At 38.0% G+C, this 12,811-nt stretch overlaps 2 protein-coding genes across 13 annotated transcripts; one reads left to right on the top strand and one right to left on the bottom strand.

Annotated features, from left to right (window-relative positions):
- Positions 1 to 900: 900 nt before the first annotated feature.
- Positions 901 to 5,121, bottom strand: dos (daughter of sevenless). Of its 10 annotated transcripts, none has more exons than XM_089852515.1 (4): positions 4,847 to 5,121; positions 3,995 to 4,074; positions 2,202 to 3,910; positions 901 to 2,130 (listed from the first exon to the last, which is right to left on the bottom strand). In XM_089852515.1, exons 2-4 carry the CDS (start codon positions 4,055 to 4,057, stop codon positions 1,758 to 1,760), a joined length of 2,145 nt encoding a protein of 714 aa, XP_089708641.1. In that variant the 5' UTR covers positions 4,058 to 4,074; positions 4,847 to 5,121; the 3' UTR covers positions 901 to 1,757. The 10 variants fall into 10 exon arrangements, with proteins under 10 accessions (XP_089708641.1, XP_089708646.1, XP_089708639.1 ...); XM_089852520.1 differs by having other exon boundaries at positions 2,202 to 3,898; positions 4,847 to 5,120; XM_089852513.1 differs by lacking the exon at positions 4,847 to 5,121 and adding an exon at positions 4,503 to 4,684.
- Positions 5,122 to 5,400: 279 nt separating this feature from the next.
- On the top strand, positions 5,401 to 12,639 carry sol (calpain 15 small optic lobes). Of its 3 annotated transcripts, XM_089852508.1 has the most exons (13): positions 5,470 to 5,486; positions 5,543 to 5,606; positions 5,705 to 6,251; positions 6,375 to 7,153; positions 7,424 to 8,592; positions 8,660 to 9,049; positions 9,105 to 9,249; positions 9,307 to 9,508; positions 9,575 to 9,727; positions 9,789 to 10,150; positions 10,211 to 10,356; positions 10,439 to 10,617; positions 10,681 to 12,639. In XM_089852508.1, exons 3-13 carry the CDS (start codon positions 6,013 to 6,015, stop codon positions 10,856 to 10,858), a joined length of 3,942 nt encoding a protein of 1,313 aa, XP_089708634.1. In that variant the 5' UTR covers positions 5,470 to 5,486; positions 5,543 to 5,606; positions 5,705 to 6,012; the 3' UTR covers positions 10,859 to 12,639. The 3 variants fall into 3 exon arrangements, with proteins under 3 accessions (XP_089708633.1, XP_089708634.1, XP_089708635.1); XM_089852507.1 differs by having other exon boundaries at positions 5,401 to 5,486; positions 5,543 to 6,251; XM_089852509.1 differs by lacking the exons at positions 5,470 to 5,486; positions 5,543 to 5,606 and having other exon boundaries at positions 6,116 to 6,251; positions 6,331 to 7,153.
- Positions 12,640 to 12,811: the final 172 nt, after the last annotated feature.

Below are 12,811 nucleotides of genomic sequence, written 5' to 3'. Positions count from 1 at the left end.
AATGTAGCATCAGTTACGACACATTTATTTTAAACTACTACTCTTATTAGCTTTAATATATATTTAACTTTCGGTTAACTTTGGACCATTACGTTCTTTCATCAAGAACATACACTATTTCTGTTGAAAAGACGGCAGCGCCATCTAGTTTTAAAATAAAGAACTAAAGAACAATTTTATAAAAATTTCAGGATGTTTTAATTTTTCTGTGCTTTATAAAATAAATGAAAACTAAATCCTGAATTTTAAGTTTCTATCTACCCTAGAAGTACCTTAGAATTTTGATGATCGGTGAGTGAGTGAGTGAGTGACAAAATTAGGTAAATTTCACCTTCAATATTTCGAAAAGTATACAGGGTAGGAACTTGAAATTTGGAAACTATAGCTAGGATTGACAGTCCTCGCGGCAAGCAAAATTTCAGACTTTTACCTGTACCCATCACGAAGTTACAGTGGGCTTAAAAGTGCCACGAGTTGCTTCGAGAAAAGGATGTCAGTGCTCGACTTGGCTGGGAGCACTGCCGTGCTCCCAGATTACAAACGCACCATACCGGAAATCGACCTGCCTAGATAACGTTTAGCAGACGACGTTGCGCTACATTCCAAACCACCCCTTCCACTCCCCTTCTAAATTCTCTCTGATGCCACAGACTCACTGAAAACTACTTCGATAATTGACTACACTCGGGTTTGCAGTCCATCTTCCTATTTAGCCTTTGACAGCTCCTCACCAGGCGTCGCTTTACCTCGAATCTATGACCTACGTCTCTTCATGACAAGCTCCAGTTTGTAACCAGTGACAAGCTTATGGAACATATCTTATGAATTTATGATGTGTTGGTTTGAAAACAATAGTCGATATAGGTTTCCTCTCTCGCAATTAATTTTAACGTATCAGTGTTATGTTCAAAGTGAAACACGCTGAATTTGGTTTATTTTTAGTGCCAAAAAAAAGGGGGTACGATGGAAACCCCAAAAAATCTGATAACACAATAAGCGTGTACAATGGTATAAAAATTATCTCTATAGAAGGAACTCGCTAAAAAAAAATGTCATTTTTTTCTTTGCAGCTATATATATATATATATATATATATATATATATAATTTATCAAGTCAATGGCACACTGCTTGGTAAACGGAAAGCAGATAAATAATGTATTTAAAAAAGCTAATGAAAAAAAAATCAGACTAGCTCGCGTAACTTTACAGATATACATTGTAAATTTTTATGTATTTATTATTTAACACTGTTTTATTTATTTTTAAGGCACTTGTTTTATAATAATCCTACTCCCTAAGTCATTTAAAAACTTCGGGAATCAGTCAGAGGAGGTACAATGATATGTGTAACTTGAAAAGCACGTGTGATTATTCCTACCCTAAACATTACTACGTCTACAGCGTTAGATGTTCGGGTGTTATGTCTCGCAGCCATCACTAGGCTTTTGAAGGTAATACAATTTATACAACATATTTAATATATATATCTTTACAGCTTTAGAAATAATAACCTTACGTTTAATCTAGTATAAATTTGTGAAAGAATTGGCATTTTTTCATAAAAACTTAAAATTTATCACCTTGCGCAGAAAACTATACGCGTGTCCCTACATATATAAAAATATTAATCAGGTGTATCATTTCATTTGTTTAAAGACATTCTCTCTCTCTCCCCCCCCCCCAATTAAAGTTTTAAAAAAAGGGTAAGATATGTTTCTTTTTTAAATCTATGTATATATATTTTGATCGTTAATATTATTGGTTTTTTCGATATGTTTCTTCAACGTTTTGTCTCATGACGTTGAAGGCTTTTGTTTTGACAAAATCAACAGTTTTATATACTGTAGAATTGGAAGACCTTTCGGGAGATAAAGCGCTTTGCGCGCCCCCTTCAGAATCTAAATCCAAATCGAGATAGTGGATTTCTTCCCTCTTGTCACCACGAGGAGCTGGCGGAGTTTGGAAATGAACTTGGTCATCATTAGCGGAATTCCGTCGGCTTCCTCCGCTACTAGATACATCATCAGACGAGGAATGATCAGTATGATGCCCCGAACGATACGGAATTGATGGCATGGTTGAGCATAAACCAACACTGTTACCGGAAGGAGTTGGACTTGGAGCGGCTCTGTTTGAATTAAAGAAGGAACCAAATGGTGTTAGACAATCTCCTTTTTTGTCTCGAACAATGGAAATTACCTCTGTTTTCTGAAGCTTCGTTTGGTATGGCCTGGCACCAAAGCGGGCGGAGGCGCTAAATTAAATATTGCTGGACCAGGTTCAGTTGGATCAGATAACTTCTTCTTTGGCTTTAAGCTACGATTTATTTTGGGTGGCAAGTCGTCATTATGCGAGAGCAAGTTATCCAAAGACCCACCGGAATTTCCGTAGTTTCCATTACTACCAATAGGTGAAAATGGCGATGGAACACCGTTGGACTCTGTAGCGGAATCGGTACAATCTGTACTTCCACCCAACCCATCTTTTACCATTAAACTAGGTCGAAATTCGTAATTCATGACGTTTTCTTTGCCATTAAACAATCCAGGAGGCGCGTTTGTGTAGGCGTGTTGTCTGGGTCTACGTAAACTGGAGCTCATTATAATTGGCAGTGGAACTCGTTTGGAAATGTTGTTCTCGCTTCTAAATCTCGGAAAATCATACATATCATCCATCATGGTTGAAGCTAAACCACCAGGATTATTTGTCCCATCTTGTTGCGATGGAAGTAAAGGCACTTTGGTTGATGGTGAGACTTTTCCAGTTTCATCCGAGTCATCATCTTTCAAAAAAGCGAAAGCTTTGGCTGGTAAATGCTTGCTTAAGCAAACACCTTGAGCGCTCGGAGGTATATCATAAACCACTTCGCCCCCTGTTGCACCGAGATTATCCTCTTCTTTTTTCTTATCACTCAGTTTGGCGGGTTTAGGCGGGCGAGGTGGCGCCATAAAATCAGAAGCTTCAAGATTTGTTTGACATTTTTTTCGTGGCTCCGTATTAAATGACCAGATTGTGGTTCCACTATTAACTGGGACGTCGTACATGAAGTCATTTGGCGTTTTCTGAGCTGGATAAGTATCCCAATTGACTCTTGGTACTGTACTAGAGAGCTTTACTTCTTCTAAATGACTCCCTTGTCTCAAACTTTCAACTGGCCTGGTAATTGGTGGAGGAACTCTATACATGTCTTCCATATTTGGCTCTGGAGAAGTTCGGCCACCAGAAACATGATGATGGTTCATTGACAATGGTTTAGGATGGGCGTAAAAGTCGTCAATATCATTGCCACTAACATTTTCATTTGAACTTTCAATATGTCGAGAGGGAGGTACAACTTTTGATATTAACGAAGAAGAGCTAAAATTGTCATTTGGAAAGGGTATGGATGACTCACTGCCCAGGTTGGCGGTACCAGGCTCTACACCATTACAAATTGGTTTGCCAGTTATGCATTCGCTTATTGGAATATACGGGCTAGATTCGGAATTGGTTGTAGTGAGATTTGTCGGAGGTAATGGCAATGAAGCGGAGGGTTGCGGTTGAGAAACTGTTACATTTGTTAATGGTATAGCTATCTCATTAACTTGCGTAGGTATTTCTTCATCAACTCTGGCTTTCAATCCACAGACGGAACAAATTGAATCAACCCATTTATTCATCGCGGCTTCGGATTCAGCTACTAAATAATAAATTCTTTTGGGCGTGTGAATATTAAACATGAAGTTGTTTAACGTTTTTCTGGACTCAAATTGCAAACCAGCGTCAACTTGTTCACACTGATCTAAATCTATGGTCCCTTTATGCTTTCTTAATGTGGAATCAGAATAATAATCCAAAACAAATTGTCCAGGAATCTGACCAGAATGTCTCAGAACAAACCATCTTTGGCGCCATTTCTGGGAAAAAACCTTTAAAAAGTTAGTAATCACCTTGAAATTTGAGGAAAACATCCAAATGAAGCTTTTACATATTCAGAACATTAAAAGTCTTACGGATTTACAAAATCTTTTATTCGGAGGCGATTTGAGGAGATAACCATCTAGTACAACATCCATGCCAATAGTCAGTATTTCTGGAAGAAAAACAGAATATCTACGCTGATAAGTTTTTATTGCTGTTTCAAAGTGCCCTATGATTACTGATGAAGGGAGTGGGCTATTTACAAGTCAAGGCACTACAGATTAAGTTTTACTCTCTTATCTCGCGAACTCTAATTTGGTCTTTGCACGCTTCCGGTACAATAGTTGTTTTTTAAAGTGGAATAAATGATACCCCATATAAAATATAAAATCACTAAAACCTTGGTGCTAAGCCTTGTTTTCGCCAAAAGGTTAAATTGTTGTGCCGTGTTTGTACGCTGTCAGCCGTGTGTTCAAAGCATAGACTGGCGGCTTGGTATAAAATGAAAAGTAACTTACAATTTTGGGTTTTTCTCATTTCTTTGTCGTAAAAACTTTAAAATAAGTAAACTAATATTTTATGAAGATAAATTAATCAAACAATCTGTTCAAATTTCCAGTGGCCATTTTTGTTTTTTCTCTTGTTCAATGTTCAGTTGTTCACGCAGAAGGGAAATACTGGGGGTTACCATTTAAACCAACGTTGCTTAAACACCACTGTTACCAGCACCATAGAGACAGAGATACATGTTCTAATATCTATGAGTTTACCACTATTTTCTCTATTCGCGTGATTGGGTGGACAAAATATTTGTTTTTCTGATAATGCGTGCGTCATATCCCTTTTCTCGGAATTTCATGACGCAACGGTCTGTGATTGGCCGCTTTTAACCAATGAAGCTATTGGAAAAAGGAACCTTTTTCAAAAAACTAAAAAAGGCTTACCGCTTTGGTTTGGCAAGTTTTGCGCGTGCCATTATTATTAATTGAGCACAATTGTAAATACAGTTTTTAGTTTTTTTCCACTGCCGAATATTGCTTCATATCCATGGTTATTTAATTGATATAATGATTAGCCTTATAATTAACATTAAAAATTAAACTACATCCTAGCCACTAGAACTAAACCCATTTTCAAGACTGTAACCAGAGTGGTGCGCGGACTGTGATTGGCTGTTTCATCCCACCTTATCCTTTGGATTTATGTCTAGGGTCTATCAGCAGCACCATAGTGATACATGTTCTAATATCCATGTCTAGCACAGAGGCGACAGAGCCTCTATAAAGAGGAGTTTAGAGAGCCTCTATAAAGAGGATATTCGGGAAAGGGAACACGCGGGTGACAAGGTCAATAGACCTTTTCCGCGTAAAAAAGTGGGTAGGCAACTAGGCAATCTTCAGTTTCGGGAGGGACATACAAGGGGGTTGGTACATTACCGTCATAGATAATAAACCGTCTCTGCGCACTCTCATGATACAAAAAGATTACAGCGCAGGCGTCAAAAAGCGAGATGGAAAGTAAAATTTTACCCCCGTGTCTTTCCCTGTTAGTTATATCGAAATGGTCTAAAGACTTTGCGACAAAGTACATTTTTTAAGCACTACTCTTGTTTTTTTTTAACACCAGTTCTCCTTTTACAGAGAGTCCCTGTGGTAGTATGGTTTAGTATGCTGCCTGCCTTCAGTACGAAGTTTCGAACTCCAGGTTTTAGTTTTTTTGTTCCGTCTTAATTATTTAAGCAATTAACAAATACGTAAATATGAAGGCAAAATGACTAACGCTATAGTTTTTGTGTGAAACAGAAGAAGTCGATATATACATGGCAATGTTGTGGATAGTCTGGTTTTAGAAAATGATATTGTAACCCAACAACAACAGCTGCTTTTGTCAGCTGTTGACTAAGGCTTAGGTTTGTTGGATTATTTGGATATTGCTGGTATCCTTTCAACTCTCATGCTCAGTCACGCTCCTCTGCGTTGCACTTTATGATCAAAAAATTGTGTAAGAGGCAATAATCTCTCGATAAATCCTGGGAAGTCGTTGACCTTTGAATTTACAAATAAAAAGAGGAGAGCCTAGTTTGCTATGTAAACTATTGAGCACTAGTCTAATGGGCTCCAATGCTTCAGTTCTTCAGTGGTATTGCAGAGACTGCGCTTTAATAAATCCCACTGAACGTTCTACTTGCTATTCTTGCGGTGTTCGTAGGAAACCTTCAATTCTAGCAGAAAAACCACCAAAAAATCAACCTTCAACTTGCCTATTAGATGATGAATCAAGTCATATTTATGATAGTGTCCCGAGAACTTTAAAAATTAATATATCAAGTGTGAAGGAAACAAATACTGGGTAAGCGTACGCCTTTTCACAGTGTTTAGATTTTTAATTGAAAACTATTAAGGTGTAAGTTAGAAATTTTAAAACATAGGCCTACATGTGAATGCCGCTTATTTTCTTCTACACGCTGAATAGGAAAGAGGTTCGCAAAAACCAACATAATCAAACTCCTTTTTGCAAATCGTTATCCGAGCAATGTGAAAGTGGGTCTGTTAAGGTAACTCCCGAGACGCGTTGCACCAGTTGGCCGTGCTCGTCAAGTCAGTTACCAGTGAACATTGATTTTCACAAACTCTTTGCCAATGATAATAAAATCATTGAGGAGCTTCCCGTAGCATTTGGCAATAGTGAAGGGAAGTTTAATGACAAGACTTTTACAAAATGCATTCGCAAGAAATCTTTAAAATGGAAATGTGAAGGATGCTGCACCTTAAATTTGGAAACCTGCCTCGAATGTGTTACTTGTGGAAGTCAAAAAGAAGATCAAAGTTTTAAGACAAGTTGCGTGTTTGACGCAGAATCTGCCACTTCAACCAGTATCTTGATTGATATTGAAAATTCTAAAGCTTCCACCAGCTCGGAAACTACGGAAGAAAACAAAGCTAGAGACATATCCGTTATAGGGATCATTCCAACGGAAAAAACCTCTCTTGTAGGACATTTTTTATCACCAAAGCATTTACCAAAGTTAGATTTAAAATGGACATGTGAAAAGTGTCAATTTTTAAATATACCATCGACAAATCATTGTATCATTTGCGAAAGTTTGAAAGCGAATGAATTGACCAATTTGTTGGTTGATGATTCTAAAGAGACTGCACTTAGAAAAACCCTTTTGGGACAATTTTCACCAAAGAAACGTTCACCTAGCTTTTGGAAATCCAGGTTAAAACTTAGCCGAAAATCATCCGAAGGTAAAAAGCACCTTGTAGGATGATCAAGCATGATTCAATTTCAGCTTGAATAGTTAATCCTACGTACGAGCTAACAATTCTACCTTGATTTAATTTTTGTTTATTTTACCAATGTATATGTTAATTTTTGAACATTTAATTATGATTTGTAAATTGTAATACTTGCTGTATCATTTTGCATGGGTAACGCGCAGCCTCAGTTTATTTTATTAGTTCTTACTTTCATTTCTCGCTGAAACCCTAGAAATTGCAATTTGTCATACTTTTTAGGCGCTATCTCAGAATTTATGAAAGACAAAAATTTGGATTTAGCAAGCATTCCCAGTTCTCATTCGGTCGAAGATGTCATGCTTATCGAGGTCAATAGTAACCGTCCACCAACTTGGATTTGCAAACGTTGCACATTTGAGAACAAGCCTAGAGTCGCAAAGTGCGAAGTTTGTTTGGAGCCTTCTCGCAAGTCTGCCTTATCTCGGATTCTCTCCCGACATTCTTTGAGTCTCGATTACTTGGGAGAACTGAAACCCGCGATCCTTAACACAGTCATAGCTAGTCTTAAAAACACTAACATTTTATTTCCAAAACGAAGTCGGTCGTTTTCCGAAATGAATTCTGAACCTAAGACTCAAAACTGGTCACAAGTCCGCTCCAGTATGGTGTCGGATACTCTTCTCATTGATCTCAACAATGAAAACGGAAACAAACCGTGGATATGTCAACATTGCTCCAGTTCAAATGCTTCGAGCAAATCGAATGTCTGCCAGAGTTGTCAAAAACCCGATCTCATTAGTCCGAAGACTTCGAGTGTTCAGAGCAGTTTAATGGAGCTTCCCGAAAACACTGTGAACAATATGACTTATAATCAAAACAGTGTTAAAAGACAGAATTCGGTAGTTGTTGAGCAATGGTCATGCATCAAATGTACTCTTATAAACACGGCCAACGATAGTTTTTGCGCAGCTTGTGGGGGCTCGAAATTAAACAGCACCACAACCAACCGCTATCTGACGCTCAAACCCAACGAAAGTTGGCAATGTTCAAGATGCACGCTTCGTAATCCTAAGAACTTAACCAATTGTTCCGCTTGTGGCACTCCCAAATTGGAAGTTTTACCCGATAACACCGCTGTCGTTGCCGATACCGCCATGGACGACCAGCCTCCACCTGGCCAGGCTAATGGTCAAACTGTTCCCGATCTCAAAAAGAAACCCGCTGACACCTTGACGACTTGGGAATGCTCGGCGTGCACATTCCATAATCCCTATAGCAAAGTTGTTTGCGAAATTTGTTATACATCTCGTAGTTTGTTGTCTCTGCGACCAGCATCTAAGGACGCCAATCATTCTCATGGAGAGAGCGAACTGATTGAAGACCTCAGAAGAATAGAAGAAGACAATGCTAAACAACGTTGGGAAGATATAGTTAATTTTTGTAAAGATGTAAGGGAAAATTTTTCTCTGGATCACAGTATTTGTGGGTCTTATGTATTATCGGCTTTTCTTGTAGAATGGCGAACTTTTTGTAGACGATTCCTTCCCGCCACTTCTTAAATCTCTTTATTATAATGCTGAAGAAGAACGGGAGCAACACGTCACGCAATGGCTTCGCCCTAGTGAAATTAGCTGCGACGTTGGTGAATCTCAAATCAAATGGGCAGTATTCCGCACACCTTTACCTTCAGACATTTCGCAAGGAATACTGGGAAATTGCTGGTTCTTGAGTGCCTTAGCGGTCTTAGCGGAACGCCCGGAACTGGTCGAGAGGATTATGGTTACTAGAGATATATGTCCTCAAGGAGCTTATCAAGTTCGCTTATGTAAAGACGGACGATGGACCATGGTCCTTGTCGACGATTTACTGCCTTGCGATTCCAAAAAACGTCTTCTATACTCGGAGGTAGATTGAAAAGAACCTTCTCTCGTTACCTGTCTTAATTGCGTTTGTTTCAAAGGCAAAGAGGCGCCAGCTTTGGGTTCCTCTTATAGAAAAAGCGGTAGCCAAGTTACATGGCTGTTACGAAGCTTTAGTTTCTGGACGAGCGATAGAAGGTTTAGCTACCCTGACTGGGGCTCCTTGCGAAAGCATTCCGTTGCAAGGTACTCGCGTTATCTTCCGCGAATCGGATGGAGTTAATTTTTGGGTTTTGTCGCCAGCTTCCTCACTTTCCAATGAGGAAGGAATAGATGAAGATCTAGTATGGGTTAAACTACTTAGTTCACGAGCCGCTGGTTTTCTTATGGGAGCTTCTTGTGGCGGTGGAAATATGACTGTTAACGAGGAGGAATATAGAGCGGTCGGGTTAAGATCAAGACACGCTTATTCTGTTTTGGATGTTCAAGATATAAACGGTCTTCGGTAATGCGAGTGTGAGATAATTTCCAAGGCTTTTGTCTAAGAACATATGGTCTGGTATTTTTGTAGCTTATTGCGCCTAAGAAACCCTTGGGGTCGTTATTCCTGGAAGGGTGATTGGTCTGATGAATCTCCAATGTGGACTAGAGAGCTTAGAGAGCGATTAATCCCTCATGGTGCCAGCGAAGGCGTATTTTGGATGTCTTTTCAAGATGTCTTATTGTTAGTAGCGAGTGAGACTTTTGCGAAGTTCTCATACTAACAATTTGTTTCATTGTGAAAGATACTTCGACTGCATTGATATTTGTAAAGTGAGACCAGAATGGAACGAAATCAGATTGCAAGGCGTACTACCACCTTACGCTGAAAAAGGGAGCTTAGCCGTCACTGTCTTGACTGTATTGAATGCTACTGAAGTCGAATTTAGCCTATTCCAAGAAGGTCAAAGAAACGCCGAGCGTTCTTTGCGTTCTCCTCTGGATCTGTGTGTCGTTGTTTTTCGAGCCGCTGACCCAGCCACGGGACAAGTAGCTTCGCTAGTAAAGCATAGCAAACGCCAAGTGAGAGGTTTCGTCGGCTGCCACGCTATGTTGGAACCTGGAATGTACATAGTTGTTTGTTTGGCTTTTAATCACTGGCACTCCAGTACGTCTACACCAATTGACTGTTCGAGGGACTTTGAACTTGACAGTTTTCGCTTGTTAGCTTTCAGTTCCATGGACCAGTACCCCAAGTTTCTCTTAGCCATACATAGCTCGAAAAGACTCTTAGTGGAAAAAGTTGTTCCTAGTATTCACGTACTTTCCGACGCCATAACCACACTCACAGTTACCAAGGGAAAAAGGCACGAAGTAAGAACCAAAGCTTTCCAAGTGATTTATTTCACCCCAATCTTATCGCAATTACTAATATATTTTGTTTTTCGCGTTAAAGGGGCGAGAAGGAATGACGGCTTACTATTTGACTAAGGGGTGGGCTGGATTAGTTGTCGTTGTTGAAAACCGACTTCCAGATAGATGCATTCAAGTTATTTGCGATTGTACAGAGAGTACTAACGTAGTTTCCACACGAGCGACACTTAGAACTGTCGACAGCATTCCACCTCTTCACCGGTAAGTCCCTATCTAATGAGCCATTGTTTATTATAATTCACGCCTTTTTTTTGTTGTTGTTAGGCAAGTGTTGATTGTTTTGACACAACTGGAAGGAAGCGGTGGCTTTTCCATTTCGCATCGTTTGACGCATAGAGTAAGTTTTATAAGCGGGCTACATGATTGGGGACCTTCGGGTACAAACCACGTTCCCGCGTTAGATTCCAAAATATTTGGATTACACGCCCCGAGACCTCTATGATCCCGCTGATCCAAAAATAAATATTATTTCCAAGTAAGGAGGAAAACGAGAAAAAATTAGAATGCTTATAAATAGTCCCTATTCTTTCCCCAATGTTTAAACAATAATAAAACGATATAAAGTTTTGTAAAATTAACAAACAAACATTCATCACCCACTATAAGATGTTGTGAAAAAGCTCATTTTACTCCATTCAAAATTTGATTACTAGATGAAAGAACAACTAACTTTTACAATATCAAACCTTTTCAGTTTGGAACATTTTAAATTGGGTTTGTGCGAGTGTTCATTAAATTAATTATCAAGAAGTGATATCTAGTTTATTAGGGAGAAGGTATAAGATGCCTTTGTATTCGCGCGCCATAGTCCCAGTCCCCCTTTCAAAATACAAGGGGGGGACGTAAAAGGAGGCGCCGGGCTATTTCGCTGCCTCTCCTCAGTCGGAAAATATGACTAATTTTCGTCATTCGCGTCGAGCTGCCGTGAGTTTTCAAGGACCAATGAGATGCATGCTGGTTGTAATTTAGAGGTGGCGGGGATTAACTCCGGACCCACGTTTGGACTGGAGATAAAGCTAGTAATGTGGATGAATGAATTTATACCTTCTCCCTAATAAACTAGATATCACTTCTTGAATTATCTACTTTTCTCTCAGAACCAGTTGAGCCCTTTAATGTTTAAAGGACCTTTTTAAGTCATCGATGAGTAAGTTTAAAATTTTTTGATAATACTCTTGTTTATTTTAAACACTGCCAAGCATCCTTAATTTTTTTTTTACACAAAAATCAAATAAATAACCAAATAATTTTGAGTACTCAAATCTGCTAAGTCAAAAATTTCCTGAGAAATCTCGCACACTCCAAAGTCTTGATTAGGTTTATTAATATAAAGTCATGGATTTTTTAATTGCTCAGTAAAAATTTATTTATTATTGTTTTTTTTTTTTTTTTTTTTTTTTGAAAGCTCATTATATTTTTATTTTTTGTCCCAGATGACAGATTTTAACAAAATTTACCTTATCGAGTCAAAATAAATTATAACATCACTTTATTAATGCTTGAGACCAAAAGAGAAAAGACTTCAGAATATATATATATAAATAAATTCTCCAAAAATAATACCTAACCACGATTAAAAAATATCCCTAAATTATACAGCATTATAATTTCACGAAATTATTAATTATTAATATGAAAATATTGGAAAATGTTCAAAACATTTTGGGGAAAACTATTTGATACTAGGTGAAAACGAAGTCTAGGCGTTTTGTAGGCGCTTGGTATTACGAGTTAAAAAAAAGTTAATTAAGGGAAGTTTTTAATCTCGACCTTTATACACTTCGAAAAAAAAAAAAAATGTTATTGGTAAATGGTTCTGGTGTAACAAATTTTGAGATTTGTGATAATCACATTTTTACACCAAAGAAGGTTTTACACGCATTGTGGTGGGTTGAATTATTCAGAATTAATGTAACACGCAGTATTTTTTATTTAACATAATCAAACAGACAAACAAACATTTAAAGTTCATAGCTGGTTTATCGTAGTTTTTAGGATAATTAATTGATTTGATGTTTTTTCCGAAATTTATCTGGTTTTGCGAGGGACCAGAATATGTTTAGTAAAATTGTGAGCAGCGTGATTTGTTTAGGTCTTAATTGTTTCAGTGCTTTTATGAAAATTAATATTTAGGTGAAATGTGTTTCATTTTTTTTTTCTGTGATATTTGGTGTATGAGGTTATTTTCATCATAAATAAAAAGAGAAAAGTTTAAAAGTTTCAGTACAGTGTTGAAAATTTAGTGATAGGCCCAAAACCATATGATATTATTATAGGTGACTGATATGTAGCTCTGACATATCATTTATTTATTTATTTATTTGGACTAGTTACGTACAGGCAAGCCGTAGGCTTTTGGGGTACGGACGGAATGGTTGTAACATTAGTAAACAGA

The sequence above is a fragment of the Phalangium opilio genome, unplaced genomic scaffold (genome assembly GCF_054372755.1).
Source record: "Phalangium opilio isolate 3A_F unplaced genomic scaffold, DU_Popi_V2 ptg000113l_1, whole genome shotgun sequence".
In the NCBI taxonomy this organism is placed as follows: Eukaryota; Metazoa; Arthropoda; class Arachnida; order Opiliones; family Phalangiidae; genus Phalangium; species Phalangium opilio.
The sequence above is the reverse complement of the archived record's forward strand: the minus strand, read 5'-3'. Positions and strand labels throughout refer to the sequence as shown.

Bases quoted from the DNA above. Each gene is read 5' to 3' on its own strand.
- dos (XM_089852515.1), bottom strand. From the start codon at position 4,057: ATGGATGTTGTACTAGATGGTTATCTCCTCAAATCGCCTCCGAATAAA. The intron at 3,911-3,994 runs GTAAGACTTTTA...AACTTTTTAAAG, and splicing joins ATAAAAGATTTTGTAAATCC to GTTTTTTCCCAGAAATGGCG. The intron at 2,131-2,201 runs GTAATTTCCATT...TAATTCAAACAG, and splicing joins CGAAGCTTCAGAAAACAGAG to AGCCGCTCCAAGTCCAACTC.
- sol (XM_089852507.1), top strand. From the start codon at position 6,013: ATGGGCTCCAATGCTTCAGTTCTTCAGTGGTATTGCAGAGACTGCGCT. The intron at 6,252-6,374 runs GTAAGCGTACGC...CACGCTGAATAG, and splicing joins GTGAAGGAAACAAATACTGG to GAAAGAGGTTCGCAAAAACC. The intron at 8,593-8,659 runs GTAAGGGAAAAT...CTTTTCTTGTAG, and splicing joins TAGTTAATTTTTGTAAAGAT to AATGGCGAACTTTTTGTAGA.